Below are 25871 nucleotides of genomic sequence, written 5' to 3' on the forward strand. Positions count from 1 at the left end.
ATTGAAGTATAGTTGATGTATGAACCTTTCTTTTAACGGGGGTTCAAAGTTAGTATCCTGCACCACCCCATTGTCACATAGATTGGACAGGTCCTTGGCTCATAGCCACCTGTAAACAGACTGAGGGGCGGACATGCCTGTCGACCCCGGATGCCTGAGGCTTGCTTCAGACAGCCTTGAGGTGCGGTCCCACAGTCCAGCATCAGGACGAGGGTGCCTTTGTGCCAGAATGGAGGTCCCCATAGAGCCCTGGGAGCAGGCATGTCCCATGGTGATGTTGGTGCTAAGGTCACTGGGGGAAGAGGGCATGGGCCCCTAAGTGCTCCCAGTGTTTTATGGGGCAGCCCTGGAGGGTGGCACACAGAGGCACCCGCAGAGAAGAGGAGAAGCATCAAGGGCAACCTGCTTAGAAATGGTCTCTGGTCCACGACTGGAACTCCAGAGAAAAGGGAGCGAGGCTGAGGAGTTGACTCTGTAATTTTACTCTAAATATTCGTCTGTGGCTGGTGGCTGCCATCCTGGACAGCACGGGTCTGAAAAGAAGTGTGTGCGTCCTCCCAGGAAGATGTCCTTTCCCACGTTGCACACAGCCCTGGACCAGCCGTGGACTCAGAGGAGAGCTGCTTCCATGAATAAATAAGAACTGTGGCTATTAATACAACAGTTTAGGGGATTAAAAGAGAGGCCTTAAAAGTGCTTGTGGACAGTTGTTTATTTTCCTCTGAAATATCTGAGACACATCCCCACAGCCTTGTTTATGTGATAAATTTACTCTGAAATTTGCTTTATAAACTAAAGGTCAGCTGTGGTCCGGCTCCTCAGAATTAATGATCTTTGGCCAGACGTAGGCTGTTGCACGATGCCTGCTTAGGGCTATATTGTCTATTATATTTTTGCTTGTTTATAGTTTTTATATGCAAATTCTGGTGGTAATTACAGCTTTTTTTCCCTCTTTTCCTGAGCTCGCGTAGATTTTAGAGAGGGTAGGGTGTGGGTGAGGGTGTGATCTGGTTAGAAATCTCAGCCCAATTGGTAGAAGCTTTTGGTTCCTTGAAACTCTCAAATTTTTATTATTTTTGTTCTAAGATTCCTATGCTGTTTTTATATGTAAACGACAGAGGCTTTTTCCAGCACTCAAGTCTTCATCACTTGAACTTCTGACCAAGTTCAACCTTAATTTATCTGTAAATATGCACCATAATGAGGGGTGTGTTTTTGAGTGGGGCGGTAATTGCATTTCCCTCTTGTAATTTTAATTAAAAATTACCTCTACCGCCCACCTCATCTTTACTTCCAGGCTCTTCCTAACAGACTGGAAAAGCAGCTGTTACTGCTTATCTGCTCTTTTCTGAGTTCAGGAAACAGCATGACCCTTTAATGACAAGGTGAGGATTCCATGGGGCGGTATATTTTTATAAGACTTTGAATGATCAGGGAGGGGTGTGTCCCACAGTACAACCTGGGAGGAGAATGTCAGAGTTTAACCTTGTGATAAAGGGGTTTCCTCTGCTGTCAGCCTTCCACACTGAAGTTCCCATTTTTCTCAGTGTGATCGAGCCAAAGCCTTCGTGGACAGATTACTCTCTCGGAGGACCAGCAGCTAGAGAGTTGAAGCCTGGTTGAGAGTAGATCTCGGTGGCCACTCGCAGACCTTTCCAACGTGTCTGCTGCCCTGCCTCAAGCTTCCCACTGTGGGACCCTGCCGGTCCCCCACCTTTGGGTGTGCTTTCCCTGAATCCACTCCCCTGCCTGCCCAGATCCGTGTTCTCACTGAGTCCGCATGACCTTCCCTCCCCTCTGCCCTCTGCCAAGAAGACTTCAGTGGCTGCTCCTTGTCTGTCCTTAGAAGAGAACATTAAAGAAACAGTAAAATTAGTTTTATTTATATTTACTTAACCTACTATGTCCAAAACAGCATCACTTTAAGGTGTGCCATGAGCTACATTTCCGTGCTCAGCAGACACTTGGGCCTGGTAGGTACCCTGCGAGACAGCATCCATATTGAGGCAGAGCTGGTCAAGCAGAAAAACAGGTCAAGCTCAATCCTGGACCACTGGCTGTGGTCACAGTTAATTTGTGTTTATTTCAGGCATTGAGTTGCTAGATTATAAGCTCCATGAAGGCAGGGGCAGGTCCTGTTTTGCGCACCATCGTATCTGTATAATATAGCTCATATTCAGCTCGTGGTAGGTACTCAGTAAGTCTTCAGCTCAGTCGCTCAGTCACATCCGACTCTTTGCGACCCCTCGGACTGCAGCACGCCAGGCCTCCCTGTCCATCATCAACTCCCGGACCTTGCTCAAACTCATGTTCATTGAGTTGGTGATTCCATCCAACATTTCATCCTCTGTCGTCACCTTCACCTCCCACCTTCAATCTTTCCCAGCATCAGGGTCTTTTCCAATGAGTCAGTTCTTAAGCATAGTACTCAGTAGGAGAAGCTGTGAGGAGCAACCAGATGACCCATCCAAGAAGACTTTGAGGAGGAAGAGGTACTTCTTAAACCAATCAAGCCAGATTCAGTGTGGAAGCTGAGGGTCACGAGGAGGAAGGGAGAGTGTTCTGGGTGGTGGAGGGAGGAGGTGTACAGTATTTGGAAGCCAAGAGAAGGTAGCAGGTTGATGGGAGGAGCCTCATTAGTTCATTGTAACGGAAGTTCAGGGTGCAGGTTCATCAAGCTTTGCTGAAGAGCTGAGAGGTTGTCCTAGGACCTCCTGGGCAGGGAGCGGTCCCTCGGACTCTTGTGAGTTTCTCTCTTCTGGGCAGAATGTTTTCAACCTTCACACCTTCTACCACACAGGAGGGGCTTAATATGAATACTGGCTGACTTACAGTGTTTCAATATAGTCTGACCAGGCTGCTGTTGATGTCTTCTGCTGTCTGTGGGAAGCTTTAGAAAGAGGAGCAGGTTTTATTATTTGAAGGCAAGTCAGACTCTTTACATACTTTTCTACACAGCGCAGTGGTAAAGAATCCACCTGCCAAGGCAGGAGACACAAGTTCCTTCCCTGGGTGGGGAAGACTCCCTGGAGGAGGGCATGGCAACCCACTCCAGTATTCTTACTTGGAGAATCCCAGGGACAGAGGAGCCTGGCAGGCTACACTACCTGGGGTTGCAAAGAGCTGGACGCGACTAAGCACGCAGGCACAACAGATTCTCTTCTAGTGATTCCAAAGTCTGGGCAAGACCAAATTCTCTCGAGACGCTAGGTGAGATGTTAAGGAGAACAGATGTGTTTTTCAGTAGTGGCCCCTTGTGGGGATTGGGCCCTTCCGGAGCTTTTGATGCCTGTATTGAACTTGTGTCTTTGTATGTGAGAGCTGTGTTCTCTGACACATCATTGTCCAAGCTTCAGGAAGTAGAGTTTCTGACACAGCCCTGAGCAAACCCTGTCTTCTTGCTAGCCCTGGGGACCTTGGGAGTTGGTGCATGCGTGGGCAGTAAAAATTGATGAGATTTTGTGAGAAAGATAGTTCAGTAGTGATTTTCATGGGTTATTGGCTGTTTCCAAATCTCTTTTTATATCTCAAGGGAAAGTCAGGAATGGATTAGAGATGACCTCCTAGGAAAATAAAAGCTAATTCTCTATAATTATGTTTACTGCCTTAGATTAGTCCCTACCTACTCTTTCCTACAGAATATTGGAAAACAATGCTTTTTTATTGCATCCTTTCTTTGTATTTAACCACTCTGTCAAATATCTGGTGCCTTGGGATCATTTTTCTGTGTAAAATTGTCAGCAGCAGTCACATCTGTTTTTAGCGTCTAGCAAAAGATCGTCATTGCTGCGTTAGAACTAGGACTTACGAAGCAGGTATTGAAAAGGGCTTCCCCGGTGGCTCAGTGGTAAAGAATCCACCTGCCAAGCGGGAGATGTGGGCTCAGTCCCTGGATCAGGAAGATCCCCTGGAGAAAGGAATGGCTACCCACTCCAGTATTCGTGCCTGAAGAATCCTATGGACAGAGGAGCCTGGTGGGCTACAGTCCATGGGGTCTCAGTAGTCGGACACAACTGAGCAACTGAGCTCACGTTGAAAATGGATTCAAGAGGAGATTCAGGAAAGCCAGACGTCCAGACTCTGTCTCTCTGGGCAGAGGTGTGCTCTGTGCAAGATGATCCGTCATTGTACTTTTTTGATCAAACTCAAAATGAGTAACAAGTACTGTTATTGATTATCTATTATATACCAGATATTAGGCTGGCTATTTCCCTGCAGGTGTGCGTTTAGTCTTCACGAAAGTCCTGTGTTTGGTGTCCCTGTCCTGGTTTACAAATGCTTTTTCTCTCCTATCACAACAAAAAGTGGCACCCCTTGCTCTTCTGTAGAGTTCCATTGGGATAAAAGGACATTTTACCCCTGTGTCTTTTGTGATTAAAACTCCAGGTATGATTAGTCATTGAACAAATATTAGTTGAGCCCTTACTATGTGCTAGGCATCGTAAGAGCTGTATATACCTATGGTGTGGTGGTTGGTCCAGGCCCTGGCAAGGCTGGCACGTCCCCAGGCCTGGCTGGTTCGTAGGGATAAATTGAGGGTTGGTGGAAGCAGAGTTGGTCCAGGTTGACTCGCTACACTGCAGGAGGCCAGCATCCAGGGGGCACAGCGATCAGAGACAACTCGGGCGTGGCAAGGCCCGAGTGGGTGGGTGGCTTTTAGGGACCACCTGCCTCCCCACCGCGCTGAGCCCTGGTCGCAGGGAGGTGGCCCCAGACCGGCCTCCTTGTGGCTCTCGTGTGGCTGTTCTCTGTAGCTGTGATCTAAGCTCAAGCGTGTGTTAATGAGTATATTCTCTGTATTTTAGGCCTTGGACGTGGACCGGATGGTTCTCTACAAAATGAAGAAATCCGTGAAAGCAATAAATATCTCTGGGCTGGGTGAGTATGCGCTTTTTTCTAGTTTTCTTTATGGACACTTTTGTATTCGCAGTCCGGATATCATAATGTTAATTACCATGAGTGAATAATCAACCAGACTTCTTTTTCTGGGTGTGCAGATTAGAGAGGTGAGCTGGGATGTGTCATTCTTAGGCGCGCGTGTGTTTCTTGTCCTCTGAAGTATAGGTGAGTTTGCCGTGATCACCCTGTGTAAACAGCTTTGTCAGACTGGTTCGGGGGTGGACTCACTTTGTGCTGTTTGTTAATTACGCCAGATGCCCTTTCCATTTTCTCTCTTACCTGTCTTGTCTGGAAAGAAAATAAATAAAAAAGCATAATCAACTAATTTGATTGTAGTAATATTTGATATAGACTTCATTATATGTTAAAAACAAAAACATGGAACTTTTGACCTGAAAATGACGGGTTGCATGTATGTGGCGGGTCTGCTCCCTGCACAAGACCTTACAAATGATAGAAAGTGTTTTTTAAGTCATTAAGTGACTGTGAAGTTTGACTCAGAAAGAAGAAGATGGCAGCCTCGGGGGACCAGCAGTTGTGAGGAATCCTGAAGAGACTGGAGCAGGGCTGATGGTAGGCAGAGAGAAAGGCTGGCTGGTGGGAGACAAACAATGCTGCTGAGGGAGGCAGGTGCCCCGGGGGTGCCTACAGGCGGTGGCCTGGGAGGGGAGGGGGCCGGGCTGCGCCCCCGGGAGCACCATGTTGTGCCCTTCACCGTCGTGACCCCTCCCTTCAGGGAAGACAGTGACTGGAGCAGAGGGCAGGGAGTGCTGCTGGTGGTGTGGTGTCAGGAGGAGGGCTGTGAGACCTTCTGGAAGTGCAGGTCCCACGTGACACCCCCGTCCCCCAGCTCAAGTGCAAATGACCCTCCGGGTCCCACGTGACACCCCTGTCCCCCAGCTCAAATATAGGTGATCTTTGCGGGTCCCATGTAACAGCCCCGCCCCCCAGCTCAAATGCAGGTGACCCTCACGGTCCCATGTAACAGCCCCACCCCTCAGCTCAAATGCAGGTGACCCTTGCACAATGCTGGTTTGAACTGTGCAGGTCCACCTACACGGGGATATTTTTTCAGTAGCGAATTCAAATAAGGTCCATGGTTGGTTGAATCTGAGGATATGGAGGAACCGTGGATATAGAGGGCTGGCTATAAATTATACCCTGATTAATCCCTGCCTTATTCAAGAGTCACCTGTAAAACAGACTCAGAGAACAAACTTACGGTTACCAGAGGGGGCAGATGGAGGAAAGAGACAGGGAGTTTGGGACGGACATGTACACACTGCCATAACGATGTTAAGAAAGAGTCCCCTGTCATGTGAGCACAGCTCTATTAGCTGCTCTGTTTCTCCTCCAGGGAGTGCTGTGCAGACCAAGACAGTGAAGAATAGTAGATTTCAGCTACAAAGATGATACTGCAGTTGAGAATAGCCAAGTATATTTAGGAACAGATTTAACAAAAGATACGTAAGAAACTGACACTGGAAACTGCAAAACGCTGCTGACAGAAACTAGAGAAGACCTAAATAAATGAAGAGGTATATGGTGTGTGGGGGGGTTGGAAGACAATATTGTTAAGATGTCATTGCTTCCCAAATTGATGTTACTATTCAACATAATCCTAATCAAAACGTCAGCAGGGGAACTGACAAGCTGATTCTAAAATTTAACAAATGCTGCCAAAACAGCCGAATATCTACATGGGAGCAAGGGAGCCATGACCCTCTCCCATCCCTTACACAAAATATTAATTTGAAATGCATCATAGATTTAAGTATAAAAGCTAAACCTACAAAACTTCTTGAAGAACACAGGAGGATATCTTTGCACCCTGGAGTAGGCAAAAGTTTCTTGTGTAGGGCAAAGAAAGCTATAAACAAAGAAGAAAAAAAATAGACTTCATCAAAATGAAAATCTGACTTTCTCAGATAGTATCAAGAATAGCCTAACAGTTGACGAGAAGCTGAAAATCTCATACTTGAAGAAACAGATTTAATAAGGCAATCAAAGCAAGACTTTTCAGTAAGAATGAATGATTTGGATTATTCAAGGGGCTAGGGAGGTTATTAAATTATTGAAATGGGCAAGTACTAGTGAAAAAGAACCAGTAAAAGGCTTGGAGATTTTTTTTTTTAAATCAGCTTGTTGAAATGAAAACTAAAATTTGATAAATGGCAAGCTACACACATAGGAAGATGGAATTAGTGGGGCCCCATGTTATGTGAACACAAGGAGGTGAACAGATGGACACTGTGAAATAAAAATTAAGCACCAATGAGAATAGATTCAAAAGAGTCAATATTAGCATCCACCTAAAATGAGCTCCAAAAGAGGGAAAAGAGAGTAGAAAGGGGGGAATTTTTTTTAATTGGCTGCTGAAAAAAAGTCCCTGGAACTAAAGAAAGATTTCAGATCTCAGATTTAGAGAGTCCACTAAATTCTCAGGGAAACAAGTTTTATATAAATGTGTGTGTACTAATATCCACCCATACATATACGTATGGGTGGCTATGTGTGTACTAATATCTCAAGACTTGTCCTCCTGTTGTGACATCAAGGATAAAGAGAAAATTAAAAATTTACCAAGATAGGGAGAAGAGCTTATCCATAGGAGAAAATATTTGTTGAGGAAAATAGGCTAAAAATGAGTGTTGCAGAGTTTTGACTTTATAGATATTTCTCCTCCCTTTATTTTGGATACTTTATATGTTGTAATTATATTGATGTTAAGATGATTAGACAGGTGTTAATTGTTTATGACAAGTGCCAAATGAATGTGAAATAAGTTTAGGAAAGCCAAGAAGAGCTGGGAGTCAGGTTCCCCACTGAGCTGGTCCCCCACTAAACTGGAAAGCTTTTTGGGCCCGGAGTTTGTGGCACGGGGCTGCTGTGCCCTGAAGCAAGCACTTAGAGTCTTTTAGCCCTGGCTTCCTTGTCTCTGAAATAGTGCATTTGGGTTTGGATGCAGATCAGTGGTTCTCAGCCGGAGTGATTTGCCACCGTCAACACAACGCGCACACACACTGACAACTGAAGGATGTGTGTGTGTGTGTTTTGTGCATGCACACTCGCTGCTGGTACCTAATGTTAGAGGCCAGGGTTGCTGCTGAAGGTCTTGTGACACACAGGACAGCCCCCAGCAAAGAATCATCTGGCCCCAAATGTCAGTAATGAAGCTGGAGAAACCCCCGTCTCAATCCTCACAGTCCTCTACAGCTCTCTTTTAAAATCTATTTTATTGAAGTGTAGTTGATTAACAATGTTGTATTAAATCCAATGCAGCAAAGTGATTCAGGTATACATATATACACAGTCTTTTCCATGTGTTTTTCCATTATGGTTTATCACAGGATAGTGAATGTAGTTTTCCCTGTGCTATACACAGTGGGACCTTGTTGTTTATCCTCGACAGCTTTTTAAAAACAAGCAACAAAAGAAAACAAAACCACCACCATGCTTAGCTTGCCAATATGTAGATGTTACCTGATTACCTGACAACCGCTGATTTTATGAAAGAAGGAAGTGGAGTTTTCAGTGACTAACACCTCACTGGAAGTAAACATATCAGGAAATTTTTATTAATTTTTTTTCCTATTAAAAGTAAATGTCAGAGACCAGAGCATAAAGCTTCCTTCCTCCACTTTCTAGAGCCCTGACGTTTGCTGAAACAAGGGTTTTTCAATACCCAAAAAGGTGGTCACCCCCAAAAAAAGCATTTTTCCTGGTTAAAGTGGGGGGTAGACAGAATAATGATCGTCTTATGCTTTTGAACGTTTCTCTGTACCTTGGTGTTCTATACCTTTACAATCATCTTTGCAACACATGGTCCTCGTTTTACAAAGAGGACACTGAGGGCAAAGGTTACAGGCGTTCTCTGGATGTTTCTGGAGCTCAGCCTCCTGCTGGCAGGGCTGTGATCAGTGGCCCCTCTGCTGTGAGGCTGCCACTGATGACCCTGGCAGGCTATCTTCCAGACGTCAAGAAACCACTAAGAGATGGATGTCAATTTTTTTGACAAACAGCAGATTGCAAAAAGTATCTTAAGAGATTTTTAAAAATTGTGTTCACTTATAAACATTTAAGTTAATCATTTAAAGCTTGTGTAAAAGGGATATTTCATAGTCTGATCAGGTTCAAAAATGACCTTGAAGTCCTGCATTGAGAAGTTGTTCTGATCAGAAATAACATGAAGTCATGTGGACACGTCTGCGTGACCGCTGCCCTCCTCGAGGAAGGACTTTCCGTGGCTCTCGAGGCTGGCCTAGGGCCCGGCAGGGCAGCTGAACAGCAAACGAGCATTAGGAGGGGAAGGTATGTGCACTTTGGCGTCTGGAAGCTACCTGTATGGATTGAACTCCACTGGTGGCTGATCCGCCTTTCTGACCTGTACTGTGGAACACGTGCCTTAAACCTCATAACCTGCCCCCACCCAGAGTCATTTTCTGAAACACGACTCGGTGATGTCACTTCCGTGCTCACAACTCTGCAGTGTTTCTTGGTTGTCCACATTGATGTTTGTGAAGTTCCAAAGCTTGAGAGAAATGAGGAAGGACATGCTTCTGTGGACTCCAAACATTTTAGGGAAATTGGACCAAAGCACAGGTGACAGGTTTCTCTTCCTGCGAAACTAGCCAAAAAGGGTAACATGCTAGAGTGGATTGTGAGGGGGAACTGGTCTTAACCTTTTCCAAATTTATTTGCCTATGAAACTGCCTCTGCCTCCCTGAACCTGTGCCTCTGCCTCCCTGAACCTGCCCCCACCTCAAGCCTCAGCCCAGTCAACAGGGCAGGAGACCAGACGTGATCCCAGCTCCTGGCATCCCCTGGACCCTGGATACCTGTGCAGAGTTCCTCCCACCTCTCTGCACCCTTCTTTGCGCGCATGCAACTCGCTGTGTGCCCCAGGTGCCACACTTTGTGACCTCTTTCCTCGGCACGTGCTCTTCCATCTGCTTGAAATGGCATTTTGCCACTTGGTTGGAAAGGAAACTGAGGCTTCAGGAGGTTGAGGCATTTGCCTGGAATTTTGACACGGCATTCTAGGCACCAGCCTGTTCTTTCTGAAGCACTGCACAGAGCAGGCTAATCTTCAGCCTGACCTTGCCGGGGGAGGGGACCTCTATTTTGTCGCCTTTTACCCATCTTTACATCATGCCAAGTTTGAGTTATTATAAGGCTGTGAGTCTGAACTTTTTTTTTTTTTTAAGCCAGAGTACTGATCCTGGAATCTTTATTTCAGAGCAAGTGTTGTCTCCTTCAAAACAGTCACCCGAGGAAACCCTGTACCTTCTCATGTGAGCTGCTGACATAGTTCACAGCATTTTGGATCTCTTCTCATTTTCTTGATTATATTTAGTGGGGGGATTTAAGGATAGATTAAACCGTTTTAGAACTAGATGTCAGAAGTAAGCCAGGCAGATTCAGTAAGGGTTTGAGCTGCTGGCGACGATTCGGTTAGGAGCATTGTAACTACCGTCCTTCTGGCTCTGAAGACAGTTCCAGGAGGAGTCATCATAGTGGTTTGATCATCCTTGTTGTTCAGTTGCTAAGCCCTGTCCAACTCTTTGGGACCCCATGAACTGCAGCACGCCAGGCTTCCCTGTCTCCTAGAGTCTGCTCAAATTAATGTCCATTGAGTTGATGATGTCATCCAAACATCTCATCCTCTGTCATCCCCTTCTCCTCCTGCCCTCAATCTTTCCCAGCATCAGGGTCTTTTCCAGTGAGTTGGCTCTTTGCATCAGGTGGCCAAAGTATTGGAACTTCAGCATCTATCCTTCCAATGAATATTCAGAGTTGATTTCCTTAGGCAGGTAGGAAGAACACTCATTTTATGCATTATTAGAACAGTGAAGATAATTTAGTATTTATGCCTCACACTGCTGTATACTTTTTCCTGTCTCATGTTCCTTAATTTATGTGCCAGAGGGACTTCTCTGCCAAGTTTCACGGTTGGTGGTGGGTTGGCCCCATCCTACCTGAGGGCTCTCCCAGGCTGGCTGGTGCCTCCTGCTGCAGGAGCGTGTCACCTCCGTGTCTGTGCCCCGAGTGGTCCTGCTCCTGGCCTGTGCACACGCTCTCCTGTCCCAGGCCTGCCCAGCCTTCCCCATCCAGCCAGGACCTGACACAGTACTGGCCTCCTTTCACTGTCTTGTACTAGTGTCCCGTGGCTGCTGTAATTACCACAGGGTGCCTTAAAATAACAATGATTTATCTTCCAGCTCTGAAGATCAGGAGTCCAAGCTGATCTCACCAGGCTGAAATCACGGTGTGAGCTGGCTTCCTTCCTGGAGGCAGGGAGGTTTCCCTACCCTTTCCGGCTTCTAGAGGCCCCTGTGTTCCTCTGCTCGTGTCCTCCTTCCATCTTCAGAGCCAGCCACGGCTGGTGCAGGCTTTCTCATACTCCATCACTGTCTTCCTCTGCCTGGGGCTGCCATAACAGTGCCACCGGCTGCGGGGCTTAAATGTCAGACATTTGTCTCACAATTCTGGAGCCTGGAAGGCCAAGGTCAGGGCACCGGTGTGCTCATGTTCTTGTGAAGGCTCCCTTCCTGGTTTGTAGATGGTCATCTCCGCACATGGTAAAGAGAGAGATGGAGAGTGTAGGCGTGTTAGAGCTGGTGGGCTCTCTGGTGTCTCTTTTTATTAGTGTAAGGACACTAATCCCATTTTGAGGCCCTGTCCCCCTAATCACATCTAAACCTAATCACTTCCCAAAGGACTGGCCCCTGAGTATCATCAAACTGGGGATTCTGGCTTTGGGGGTTGGGGAGTGGCTCACGGCTCAGTCCCCAGCAACACTGCCTCTTCCCTCGTCCCGTGATTATGTCGGGGGAGCCCACCGGGATGATCCCAGATAAGCTTCCCTGCTCAGCTGAGCTGATTAACAACTCGAATTCCATCTGCAACCTCAGATGGCAGCACACCCCACCATCCCCACTCCAGGGATTAGGAGGTGGATGTCTTTGTGGGGGAGGAGACAGCGTTCTGCTGACCACACTTCCCCTCTGAATTTTGAGTTTTGAGGTCAAAACTGAAAGAGACTAATATGCAAACTCTGTTCACTCTTTAAATCTTGCTCTTTATTGTTTCCTAAGAGTTTTATGTCTCTTGATCTTTGCCCTGTGATTAGATGACAAACCCTGAGGTCCTTCACCCATTCTGAGAGGCAGTGTGGTTTAATGGGTATCAGAATGCCGAAGGCCAAGTGGGTGGTGCTGCTCAGAAAGTCACTGGGAGTGTCGTTTACTATTCTGTGCCTCAGTTGCTGCACTTGTAAAATGAGAACGTTAATATTTCATAGGCCTGAGATAACACGGAAAAGTGAGAGACGTGATTCTGGACATACACGGTGAGGCAGGTGCAGATGTACTTCTTGTGTGTTCCTTGCAGTGGCCAGCATGGAGGCTGGCAGATGCACAGTACGTGCTGGTAACACTCGTTTGTATATTGTTATGTTTCTCCTGTAGGTTCTTACACTGTTCTCTTAGTGCAGAAGAGGTAAACTTATAATCCTACTTTTCTAAAATCCTTTTTAAAACTTGGAGTATAGTTGCTTTACATCCCGTATCAGTTTCTGCTGTACAGCACAGTGATTGGGAAATTCAGATCAACAGATTGCTTCCTTGAAATGAACGTGGGTTTAATTAATAAGGGTTTCCCAGGTGGCTCAGGTGGTAAAGAATCTGCCCACCATGTGGGAGACCTGGGTCATATGTATACATATATCCCCTCTTTTTTGGATTTCCTTCCCATTTAGGTCACTCCAGAGCACCGAGTAGAGTTTAAGCTTGCAGTTTTAGCTGTAAACAGGATTTATATAGATTTTTGTATGTAGAAGGGGAGGCAGTTGAGATGTCTCGGAGCAACCAGCTGTGCTATTTACAGCCTGTGAGCAAAGAATGGCTTTTAGCACCTGAGTGCGTATCTACCCAGTAACCTCAGGATTATCTCTTGGCCTGCAAAAGCTTTTAATATTTCTCTCTGGCTTTTAGGAAAAGTTTGCCGGCCCTTGTCTCAGAGCAGTGGTTCCGACATGTGAGAGCACTCCAGAACCCCTTGCAGGTCTTGTTAAAGCCTAGGCTGCTGGTCTCTGCCTTCAGGAGTTTCTGGCTCAGTCAGTCCAGGGTGGGGCCTGAGTATTTTCCACATGAATGCGTTCCCAGGTGATGCTGAAGCTGCTGGTCTTGAGAATACACCCCACCCCCACTTTAAACATTGGACCATGTCCCCGTATATGCAAAACAATAATTTTCTCGCACAATAACAAGTATATTATGTTTGCTTCTAGTTTCCAAAAGGATAACAACACAGCTAGAGGTATTTTCTAGATTGTCTTGTGTACAGGTTTACAAAAGCAGTTACTGTGATGATTTGTTGAGAAACTGTTTCCACAGTAATCTTTCCCACCTAAAATAGACTGCTGTCTGACCTCTTAAAAAAAAAACAGTTCATATTTATTCTAGTCCTTTCTTAGTCTAGACTTTTTGCAATCTCTTTCTCAGCTCTTAGGTGCTTTTCCCCCCCTGGGAAGTTGACGCCAACATTTTTCAGCTGTTTGACATATCAGTAGGTGGAAAATTCATCTTTATCGAAAAGGAAGCAACAGAAGATTTTCATTTTCACTTCTCTAGAATTCCTCTAGCTTAAAAGCTTGATGGAGCTATTTTTACCAAGAGTGAGATATTCCTTCTTTACCCTTAGTCTGAACATCCTAGAGAAATTGGCACATCCTTGAAATGAAGAATACAAAGAGAGAAACGCTAGTTTTTCTTCAGACCCTTATCATCTACTACCTGCAAAAGAAAATGAGAGTTCAATTTTGTTTCTCTCTGTTATTTGCAATGCTTAAAAGAATGTGGCTGTTAACACAGAGGATTATTTTTATTGCCATATCATAATTAGGATAGAACAATTCAAAAATATATGTAATTATTTAGGAAGTGAAATGGAATGTGCATTAAGCAGGTACTATATCTGGCATGATTTTCCACTTGTTATGTGAGAAAATAAGTTATAATCCTCAGTGTTTGTTGAGAATAAGGTTAAACTGGTATTTTGTTACTTTGTTGTGGCATTGAGAACTGGGGCATGGAGTTTTTAGAAAGAAATTTGGCCATGTGTATCAAGAAAAAAGGGAAGCACTGACTCATTGGAAAAGACCCTGATACTGCGAAAGATTGAAGTCAAAAGGAGAGAAGGGCGGCAGAAGATGAGATGGTTAGATAGCATCAGTGAGTCAGTGAACGTGAGTTTGCGCAAACTCCAGAAGATAGTGAAGGACAGGGAAGTCTGGTGTGCCGCAGTCCATGGAGTCGCAAAGAGTCAGATGCAACTTCATGACTGAACAACAGCTACATCAAGAAAAATAAAACCATTTTTGGGGAAAGGCACAAAGATGCTACTTGCATTATCTATCAACGTGAAAACCTGAAAGCCTCCTATAACTAAGTCAGAATATAGCTCCTAAAAAAAAAAAAAAAAAAAGAATATAGCTCCTTGATGGAATCATGGTTATATAGCAATATGAAGACGGAGAAGGCAATGGCACCCCACTCCAGTACTCTTGCCTGGAAAATCCCATGGACGGAGGAGCCTGGTAGGCTGCAGTCCATGGGGTCGCTAAGAGTTGGACACGACTGAGCGGCTTCACTTTCACTTTTCACTTTCATGCATTGGAGAAGGAAATGGCAACCCACTCCAGTGTTCTTGCCTGGAGAATCCCAGGGACAGGGGAGCCTGGTAGGCTGCCGTCTCTGGGGTCGCACAGAGTCGGACATGACTGAAGTGACTTAGCAGTAGCAGCAGCAACATTAAGAAAAATGCTTATGGTGAAACTTTCAGACAATAAAACTGAGGCTACAAAATATGTGTATACCATTATCTGTGATTTGAAAAAGAATAGATTGTAACACCTGATAAAGCGAAGAAAGTACATCTGTTGAAGTACTTTTATAAATTTAAGAATGGAAGCAATAATAATAATAATCTGACACTCATATATATAAAGTGTCATTTATAGGCCAAACCCTCTTCCGAATAAATACATTGAGTCCTCACACTGTGAGTTAGGTACCGTCATAACTCCATTGTAGATGAGGTCCCTGAGCCGAAGAGGGGTGACTGACCGGGGCTGTGCAGCTGGCACTTAGAGGAGCTGAGATTCAAAACCAGTCTGCTTCCCAGTCTCTCCTGTGACCATGGCAACCTGGAGACACTGCCTGGGGCACAGGGGAGATGGGGTGATGGGGTGCCGGGGGAAACGCTGGGCAGTAATGCCGTGGGGGCATCCTAGACCTCATCCGGCTGAGCTGGAGCGGCTCTGATGAAAAACCTCCTGGTAGTCTGGTCGGTCACACGTTCACGGTGAGCCTGTACGTGACCGGCGTGCCAGAGGTGAGCACAAGTGACCTTTGGGAAGTGTGCAGGTAGTGGCCCCACCGTTGAGTTGTTAGAGCAGCTCTCTAAGAGGAGACCCACATGAGAGCGGGAACCCCGTGGTGGTAGAGGGGGAACGTGGGAAGGACCTGGGATGTCTTCCCTTGCAGGGGCGTGGAGGGGAGCAGAGCGTGCATCTGAAGGCTTTCTTGGAATGAGGAAGTGAGAGGATTCCCTGCCCCTCTCTCTGCGGTAGTTTCAAGATAGCCGGTTTTGACTCAGGTCTGAGGGAGAAGTTAGCTGGGGGGTCAGCCCCAGCCAGGGTGAGCTGGTTGTTGAAAGGGCTCCAGCAGAGAGAGGACTGGCAGGTGGCCCGGTGTCTCTAGGGCAGTTTAAGGGGGAGCTGGAGTCGTGTACTTGAAGACCTTGAGGTGTCTTCCAGGGGCAAGGCTCTGAGCTCCTAGTTGTCTCTTCTCTGCTGGCTAAGAACAGTGACTGGAATTTAGATGGCTAATTTGTGGAATCCCAGCAACTGTGATCAACATATTAATCATGGAAGGATAGCACATCTGAAGGAAGACTAAGATCTGTGACTTAATGTCCCAAGTATTAACATGAATCATGTGTGGTTTGTACATAATAAGGTATGATCACACATAATTAAATATATGAAATTAAAAGACGCTTACTCCTTGGAAGAAAACTTATAACCAACCTAGATAGCATATTGAAAAGCAGAGACATTACTTTGCCAACAAAGGTCCATCTAGTCAAGGCTATGGTTTTTCCAGTGGTCATGTATGGATGTGAGAGTTGGACTGTGAAGACAGCTGAGCACCGAAGAATTGATGCTTTTGAACAGTGGTGTTGGAGGACTCTTGAGATTCCCTTGGACTGCAAGGAGATCCAACCAGTCCATTCTGAAGGAAATCAGCCCTAGGATTTCTTTGGAGGGAATGATGCTGAAGCTGAAACTCCAGTACTTTGACCACCTCATGCGAAGAGTTGACTCATTGGAAAAGACTCTGATGCTGGGAGGGATTAGAGGCAGGAGGAGAAGGGGATGACAGAGGATGAGATGGCTGGATGGCATCACTGACTCGATGGATTTGAGTCTGAGTGAACTCCAGGAGTTGGTGATAGACAGGGAGGCCTGGCGTGCTGTGATTCATGGGGTCGCAAAGAATCAGACACGACTGAGCGACTGAACTGAACTGACTGAACATGGTCATATTTTGGGGGTAGGGAATTTATGCTGGTCTAAGCTAGGGCTTTTTTACCTGGTGTGTTGGGTCTATGGACAGGCCTAAACGGTCCATGCATCCCAATATCTGTATGAAAAATTGTGAGGATACCTTTTCCTGAAGAGAGAATCTACAACGTTCTACTGATTTTTATTGTACGTCATCCAGTCCCTTGGACTGCAAGGAGATCAAACCCGTCAGTCCTAAAGGAAATCAACCCTGAATATTCACTGGAAAGAACTGAAGTGGAAGCTCCAATACCTTGGCCACCTGATGCAAAGAGCCAACTCATTAGAAAAGACCCTGAGGCTGGGAAAGATTGAGGGCAGGAGGAGAAGGGGACAGGAGGATGAAATGGTTGAATGGCATCACCAACTCAATGGACATGAGTTTGAACAAGCTCCAGGAGATGGTGAAGGACAGGGAAGCCTGGCCTGCTGCAGTCCATGTGGTTGCAGAGTCGGACACACAAAGAGGGACTGAACAACAATATCTGGTAGACAGTGTAAGAAACGCCGCGGGAAGAAGGAACCACCCCTATGGACCGTTGTTCAGGGCCTTTTATTGGGCCGTCGCTCTCGGGCAGAACTCCCGGGGGCGGGTAAGCAAGGGAGCAAGGGGGGGTCTGTGAAGCAAAGGGAGTCAGCGGGGTAAAAGGAGTCTGCAGGGTAAATGGAGTCTGCGAAGTGTGAGGGGTGGGGAAGGGGTTTTATAGTCGGGCCAGGGCTCCCATATAAGGAAGAAAACGCGGGCTCAGCGGTGATTGGTGTCCAAGGGCTCCGTGTCAGCTCCTGATTGGATGGCGAGGGCTTCGTGTCAGCTCCTGATTGGTCGGCTTGGTTGCCAGCCTGTCTCCGGGGCTTGTCTGCAGCGCCCTCTGCCAGGACATGTCCCGACATGCCTGACCTTGCCCTGACCTCTCATCCTGACCTCGCCCTGAACCTTTCATCCTGACCTCGCCCTGACCTTTCATCCTGACCTCGCCCTGACCTTTCAGATAGGTCTCGATTTCTTGCCCCCTCCCCACCTCCCAACCCTGGGTGTGCTGCTACACGAATTTTATACAGAGGTGACTGGGGTTGTGTTCAGTTAGCTGCACAGACTCCAAGTGTCATTTTAAAATTTTTATTTAACTATTGATTTAGCTGCACCACTTATCATGAGGGATCGTAGTTCCTCAACCAGGAGTCAAACTGACTCTTCCACTGGACCACCAGGGAATTCCCCCCAAGTGTCATTTTGTCATCATTAATATAGGGCAGGATCAAAGAATATCAGGTGATCACGGACAACAGTTGGCACATTTTAATAGCTCACACCGTGACCTTCTGGACTGATTATTGGCTCCCTGTGCCAGACATCTGCAGCGGTGACATCCAAAGGTCTCTATAACGTCAGAGGGGACACCCCAGGGAAGTCTTGATGGAAATGAGTTCCGTGTGAAGTTTTGAAAGTAGGAGGGGCCTGGTGTGTTGGAGAGAGCAGAGGAAGTGGTGAGACCCAGGGGTGAGGCTGTCTTTCCAGATGCCCGTGCGCCTGGCTTGAGCGGGACCCAGAGGGTTTATGGGAGAGGATAGGAGTTCTCACCAAACCCTCCTGGTGGCAGGTGCTTGTGTCTCATCAGAGATGATGCAGGTACTCAGGCCAGCTTGCAGAGGCTGTGTTTGTCATGTCAGCTGGTCCAGGAGAAGCTGGTATAGAAAGATGGATTCTGGTCATCTCAAAGGTACAGAGAGCCATGGTCAGGTATTTCAGATTTATTCCTTACATTGTTATCTGATGATAAAGATAATATGAGCTTAGTTTAGAGCATTCAAAAAAATCCAGAAAAGCAGTGGATCAAAGTCAGGGTCCGATGCATGCCCGCCTGTCTGAGATGGGAGGGGCTGGGCTGTACTCCTAGTCTGAGGTTCCCAGGCTGTGATCCTGGCCAGTCAGAATTGCCACCTGGCCCCCAGACTGTCTCCTCCTCCAAGAAATGCCCCTTCGAGGAGGATGCGGCAATGCACAGGAAGGCACCTGGCTTGCACCAGCTGCCAGGTACCGAGCACCTGCTCTTTTAACACCACCTTAGCATTTTGATGTTCTTTCCTTTCAGCCTTTTGCCTACGTTTTACATTTTTAAAAAATTGAGATGAAATATATAGTTCTGTGTCCTGCCTTTTTTTAACTTGGCATTCTATCCCGACCATATTCCTACATCATGATGTTGAAAGCTTACATAATATTCCATTTTATAAGAGATACTCTTAACCATTTCCGTATCGCTCGAGCTTCATGCAGTTTCAGCTTATCAGTGGTTCCCTATATATATCTCTAAGCACTGGATTATTTCTTTAGGATAAATTTCTAGAAATAAGAAGGAATGAAAGACAACAACATTTGAAAAACTTTTCATGCATATTACCAAATTGTGAATGGAAAGATTGTTATCTGGGATGACTCCAGAAATAAACGTTCTAAAAATGGTTTTCTCCCATGGGGTGTTCACAGGGTTGAGATTCTGTTAAGCAGAGGGGATTATCTTTGACTCCGGGAAATTGCTTTCCCATGTGCTGATGAGAGTCAGATCTGAAACCAGGTTATGTGCAGGGCCCACGGCTTGAGGGGAAGTGACCTGGCCTCCTTGCCATTGAGTTGTGCAGGCTTTCCTGATGATACAGTTGTGGCTCACATTTGAATGTTAATCATCCTCTAGGTAGGGTTTTTATAAAGCTGTGACTGTAGAGAATGTATTTCTCTCCTAAAATGCACCCTTGGTGGAGCTGTCTGCGTGGATGCTGGGTGTGTGCAGTATCTGCTTGGATTCGCTTCCGCCTGAACCGTGAGTGGCCAGTGGGCTGGAGGGTCCCAGTCAAGGGGATCACTGACAGGCTGCCTTCTCCCACCCCCACCCACACCCCCATTGCTCTCTAGTCAGGGCTTTTGGAATTTTGGGTCACCAATGCGTGTGCTTGGCCTGGAGGACTGTAGCACGTGCCCGTGTTAGCCTAGAGCCAGGAATAGTGACGAGCAAATGAAGAGACATTTCCCCGCATGCTTGGGGGGACTTGGGAGGACAGGGCGCTGGGAAAGCTGAGTTCTAGTTCTCTAGCTGCATCAAACTAGCTTGTGTGAAGCTGAGCAAGTCAGCGCCCTCTCTGAGTTTTGGTGTCCTTGTCTGTGCAGAGGAGGTCTCTGTCCTGGGTTTCTTTTCAGGGTCCTCCAAACTGTCAAGACCCCAGGAGTGGCCCTGGGTGGGTGGGACAGTGAGACCAGTGATCTCCTGAGATGGCCTTGCATCAGGAGCTGGGTGCTGGCGGGCACTTGTAGACTGGGACAGCGGTCACAACCTCTGCACACACGGGGCCCCTTGGCCATTCCCCTGGGGTCAGTACCTTCCTGTTCCTGCTCGTGTCTCTTGAAATTCCTACCTGACCTGGAGCCCTGGCTCAAATGACCCCTTCTTGGCGTCTCTGAACCGCCAGCCCCAGGATGTCACAGGCCATCACACATAGTTTGGTGCGTCTGTCCCTGGACGTAGTCACACGTGTCTCTGTCACACCGTCACAGCCCTGCTAGGGGCAGACACTCCCAGAGATGTGAATGTGGTGGAGATGAGTTGGCTGCAGGACCCTTCTTGTCCTTTGGTAGCGCTAGGCGGGCAGTTGGCTTCCCCGACATGCTGTGGTCCATCCAGTGGGAGTAAAAAGGCTGCCTTTTTTCCTTTTGGATCCAACATTTTGCTTGAATGGCATGCACTGGGCCTTCTCCTCGGTATCAGTCTTTAAACTGACATAATCAAGTAAACTAAAAGGCACACGGCAAGGCCCAGTCTTTACCCCTAAACACCCTATGTGCACCTGTGTGCTGGCCTCATGGCGGCTCTTCCTGCAAGAGTCTCTGCACCCCCTTTGACGGATTGGTGGAGGGTCTGACCTTGGTGCAGTACGGTGGGGGAAGTGGGAGGGCTGCCGGCCGGGGGAGCACTGGGGTCTCACCTGCTGTGGTCTCAGGGGTTCACATTCTCATCCTCCCAAGCCCCTCCCGCATCGGAGTTGCTTGGCCCTGGATCGTGAATGAGAACCAGTGAAGATGCAGCTGAGCAAGGAGGAGGTGGGGGAGTGAGCTCTTCTGAGAGGGAAGGCCTTCACAGTGCTCTAAATAGGAGATGAGAGACCCAGGTTGGGCTCTTTCCAGAAACTTGATTCCCAAGCCATTTATTTTAGGTTCCTATTTTAAATTTAGTTTTGGCAAAAGAAAAATAAAGCAGCTCAATGACTTTCTCTAGTAGGAACATCTCAAACTTTGGGTGATGTGGACCAGTAGGCCAGACAGACAATACATTATGTGTGAAGAGTTTACTGTCCTGATGGTGGGCACCAGGCCCAGCTATTTCAGGGAAACCCAGAAACGCACGGGCTGTGGTCATTTTTCAAGAAGCTTTTCAAGTGTGTTGGCAAGAAGAGAAATTGGTCTTAAAAACCCCAACTAGATCAGTGTGTGAAGAGGTTCCCGTTGACCTAAGCTGGGACACTTTTGCACATCAGAAGATAGTGATTGCAGTGGATCAGAATGCTTTAAATACAAATACATGAGGTGATGGTGACAGTGATGGTCCAGAACACTCATTAGTCACCATCGGGGTTGCTGGGATCAGCATATTATTTTGAAGGTTTAAAAGGGAAAGAATTTTTATTTAAAAAAAAAAAAAAAAGTGTCCTATACCAGGTGGTTAGTTAAAAGGCCCAGAAGGAGGAATGAAAGGAAGTGCATCTGTCCTTCCTGGCCTTGCTGGCTGTTTGTCCTCTGTGCCTGGTTGGTCGACTATCCCTGGAGAGAAGGCAGCATCCTTTCTCCCAAGGTTGTCCCAGGCTGGGGGCAGCCTGCATGAATAGAGGATGGACTTGACCCCTGACCCACCTCGTTGTTTGATCTCTGGCAGATTATATAGGCCCTCTGAACGCTACCTCGCTCAGCAGATAACAAGGGATGCTCCAGCTGGCACCATGTAGTATCATTAGGTTTAACTGAAAGAAAGGCTTGTGGGGCACTTAACTGCCTTGACTGAAAGATGACACCCCCTCTCCCCGCTCGCCCAGAGCAGCTGTGAGGGTCCAGGCGTGTTGTGAAGGCAGCATGTGGCTCCCGAGGTGACTGTAGCCTCCGAGTTCGTGTCTTTCTCAATGAGGGCAGGGGCGGGGGGGTGGCGATGGTGACATCAGCCCCAGACATCTGCTGATGGCTGCCACACCCTTGCAGACCCTACATCTTGACCGCCAGTTTTGAAATAGTTACAGAACGGTGTGTGGTTTGAAAGGACCTGCCCCTCACTGTTGGCCATGCGTTTTAGAATTATAGGGTAAAGGAGGAGTAACCGATCTGCTTCTGAAATGGAATTTAAAAAATCTAAAACTTGCGTGCCTTTGGCTTTGGGAAGGTAAGCTATTTTTAGAATGGCCCGCACAGCAGGGAGACCTCGAATGGGCTTTGGGGTCAGGCAAACTCAGGTTTGCACCCCAGCTCAGCCACTTTCTGCCCTGCTTCCGTGGATAGCTTCCTTGACCTCCTTGAGTCCCAGTTTCCTTTCAGCGTTGTGAGAAGTCATGCATGTCACCTGTAAGTTGTTGTGAGGTCTGGAAGAACTGCGGATGTTGTTTGTGCTCAACGTAGATGACATCTGTGCTGCGCTTAACCATTGTCACGGCTGCTGGGCGTGTGCTGGGTGTGGGTGAGCTGGATCCTCCCCTTTGATTCTTACCTTCTCCTTGTGAGTGTCTCACAGCAGGTCTTTGTCCTTCACATGGCCCTTACTGTAGCCCCGTGAGAGTAAATGCATGTGTTCCCAGGTCATCTGTGTTTCCTGGGAGGCACAGACTCCAAGGTCTGGACCTGCTAAGGGCTCTTCCAGCTTTACTGCCTGTTCAGCATGTGGTGGGTGTGTGGGTGTGTGTGTGGGTGTGTGTGTGTGTGTGTGTGTGTGTTGCTGAGTATAGTCTTAGAAAGAAAAGAAAGTGAAACTTGCTCAGTCATGTCCAACTCTTTGTGACCCCGTGGACTGTAGCCCACCAGGCTCCTCCATCCATGGGACTCTCCAGGCAAGAATACTGGAGTGGGTTGCCATTTCCTTCTCCAGGGATCTTCCTGACCCAGGGATCGAACCTGGGTCTCCTGCATTGCAGGCAGACGCTTTACCATCTGAGCCACCAGGGAAGCCCACAGATACATATACTGCATCCAGAACTCTCAGGCTCTTTTCCAGCATAGAAGATAATCATAATAGAAAGAAGGAAAAGGTCCAAAGTGGTAGAATTAGTGTTCTCTTGTCTTTGTTAGATACTCAGGGGAATTCCGTAAGGCACCCACATGCCCCCGATGAAAGCCGAGGGCATGGTGCCCCCCGGCATGTGGGTGGGTGCACCGTCAGTGGATCCTGGGGCCCAGCTCAGGCCCAGGGCCGCCTTCCATGAGCACGTGTCCCCTGTGGGTCCCAGCACTGCTGACGGTGGTCCCGTTTCCCTGAGGAGGACTTTGGGGGACCACAGGCGGTTTTTCAGGATCCATTCTTTGGTGAAGGAGCTGTAGCTCGGGGCTTTCTGTGATCACCTGGCAGCCCTGGGCCGTCCTCCTTGTGAGGCAGCAGTCTAGAGATGTGGCTGACCTTGCCTAGTGTGGTTCACGTGCAGGCTGGCACGCCCGCCCACCCGCCCTGATACACCTGTAGAGTTGTGTCACATTTCTGACTGGAGCCATGGAGGAACAGGACTCAAGTGTCCATGCCAGGAGGCTGTTTTATTAGACTGGTGGGGTCGTTTAAAAATGCTGGCCCTGAAGTGAGAGCTCACGTCCAGCCACATTGGCTAACCAGAATTCCACGTCCCCTTCCCACCCTGCTTCTAATCCTGAGATGGGACTCTTTCTTCTGCAATTTGATAAGGACCTGTGTATGATTTTGATGTCCCACGGGGCCTGGGACCCACAGAGTCGGAGACTCAGAACCCAGGCTTTTCACGCACTAAGCTACTACTGCCTTGGAGCCTAATGGTGGTAAAACACCTTCAGATGGGTGACCAGGGTTTGCTTTTTTCATTCAGACAACACACACGTGGTCTTACATCTCAAGCACAAAGACAAATAAGACCTAGTTCCTCCCGTGTAAGCACCTGGTTTGTTGGGGACCACGCTTACCAAGTGGTTGCATGCTTACCATGCTGAGTGCAAGGCCAGGACGGTGTTGAGGACGTGGGCAGGGGCATGGAAGGCCTGGAGAGGAGGGCAGGGCCCCCGGGCAGAGGGCATGTCATGAAGAGAGGTGCCCCAGCCTGTGCTCCGAGGACTGTGGCTTGTCTGTGTTGCAGGAGAAGCCAGGGTGTGTGGCTGGCTGAGTGTCCTACCAGAGGCTGGATTCCAGGAGAGGACTAGGGCTATGGGCTGCGAGTCCTGCAATCATGGGGGCCATGAGGGGTGGAGGGGGCGTCACCTTGGGATTTCATCGCATCAGTTAGAGATTGTGGGGCCATGGGGGGAGGTTCCCTTGGGATATCATCGCACCAACTGGACACCGTGGGACTTGTGTGAAGTGCCTCCCTCCTGGTCATCCTGCTTGTTCTTTGGGGTCTGTTGCTGGCACAGTTGGGGGCTTCCCTGGTGGCTCAAGTAGTAAAGAATCCTCCTGCCAATGTAGGAGACACGAGTTTGATCCCTGGGTCAGGAAGATAACCTCAAGGAGGAAATGGCAACCTGCTTGAGTATTCTTGCCTGGGAAATACCATGGACAGAGGAGCCTGGTGAGCTACATACAGTCCATAGGGTAGCAGAGTCAGACACAACGGAGCACGCACCCACGCTGGTCCGATGGGTGGTTGTTGGGACAGCGGAGTTATTTCTGTCCCTGGTGCGCCTTGACTTTTCTCAGATTTTCAGGCTTTTAACATGTCCAGTTTTGCTGACACATCAGGACCTGGCGGAGGGCGGGCCGGGAGTGTCGATGCCCTGACCGTGCCTCTCGCGTTACCGTTGCAGCGCACGTGGAGAACGAGGAGCAGTACACGCAGGCGCTGGAGAAGTTCGGGGGCAACTGCGTGTGCAGAGATGACCCGGACCTGGGGAGCGCGTTCCTCAAGTTCTCAGTGTTTACCAAGGAGCTGACGGCGCTGTTCAAAAACCTGGTGAGTGTCATGAGCGTGTGAGGCGAACAGGTGGTGCGGACACTCCCGCCCGGAAGGGGACTCCATAGACAGTAATTGAGGTTTGTCTGATGAACGAGGAATACCTTTCCTACCTGCCACAGTACCTAAAAGAATTATATTTTCTATGTACATTAGGTCACTTTGGAATAATTTTAGAATTGTAATTTTTACTCTAGTAAGACTTTTTAAAATTTTAACTCGGCATTTTACAGGTGCACAGCTGAGGCTCAAAATGGATAAATGCATTCATCTTCTTAAGGGGGTCTGAGTTCAATTTTCAGAAGTTTCTTAACTGGGTAGAGTAAGCCTGTTTCTGGTGATTAGAGTAGGTATTTAAACTTCCAGTATTTAATAGATATGTTTCAAACTCGTCTTACACAGCAAGGTAACCTTTAATCAAAGCCCAGAAATTACCGTGAATATTTAAAGGCCATTCATGCTCCCAAATGCAGAACCTAAGGAAAAAAACTCACTTTTTAGAGCAAACGGAAGTACGGACTGAGTAGTTCCTGCCTGTGGTAGGTGCTGGGTAAAACGGGGTGAATGGGTTCTTTCTTGTGCTTGGCAGCCCTGTGTCATCCCCGTAATGGGAGCTGAATTCTGAAGAAGTGGGCAGCCTGAGAGGGAGGGGGTGTGTGACCCTTTGGACAGTTTCTTCCACGAGGGGAATGTACTCGGGGATGGTCCCGGCATCTCTTTCCTGTTTTTCTCTCCTTGGCTTCTCCCAGAGGTCATGGACAACCAGACCAGGTCAAGAACTCAATAATGCTTTCTGTGTAGGTCACAAACAACAGCGTCTTTTTCATTTGTCCTGTCAGCAAGCTCATAACAAGTGAGAAACGAGCTCCTCATTCTTGCAGTGGTGATGGTGGCTGGTTTGGACATCTGGCCTTGGCAGGGCGGAGACAAGGGACCACAGCGTGGGGGTTAATGGCCAGGAGGGGAGAGGACCAGATCGTTACGGCACTCTCGGTCTCTCTCCGTGTTTTCACTTGTGAAATGTTTCCGTTGGAAATGGTAAGAGTAAAAAGCTATTGCTGTGCTGAAGTTCTTTACTTGGGTTAATCTGGAGTCTCTTGGGGCTCTTGTCAAATTTGTCTCCCGTTTGTCAGGTGACAGGCTGACGGCACGCAGACCATACATGGAGCCCGGCTCCCCGCTTCCAGCCCCACTCCCTCCCCAA

The 25871-nt window shown here is 47.8% G+C and overlaps 1 protein-coding gene and 1 non-coding gene across 3 annotated transcripts in view; one reads left to right on the plus strand and one right to left on the minus strand.

The window, feature by feature from the left end:
* The window catches only part of ASAP2 (ArfGAP with SH3 domain, ankyrin repeat and PH domain 2), a 157211-nt gene that overhangs the window by 42737 nt on the left and 88603 nt on the right, over window positions 1-25871 (plus strand). For both annotated transcript variants that reach the window (XM_069582563.1, XM_069582564.1), the window contains exons 2-3: window positions 4806-4878; window positions 24522-24667. In XM_069582563.1, the coding sequence (XP_069438664.1) occupies window positions 4806-4878; window positions 24522-24667 (219 nt within the window). The remainder of the gene's footprint in view (window positions 1-4805; window positions 4879-24521; window positions 24668-25871) is intronic.
* Window positions 22640-22712, minus strand: TRNAC-GCA (transfer RNA cysteine (anticodon GCA)). The gene has a single exon. It is a non-coding gene; the product is annotated as a tRNA-Cys (tRNA).

This window comes from Ovis canadensis, chromosome 3 (assembly GCF_042477335.2).
Source record: "Ovis canadensis isolate MfBH-ARS-UI-01 breed Bighorn chromosome 3, ARS-UI_OviCan_v2, whole genome shotgun sequence".
In the NCBI taxonomy this organism is placed as follows: Eukaryota; Metazoa; Chordata; class Mammalia; order Artiodactyla; family Bovidae; genus Ovis; species Ovis canadensis.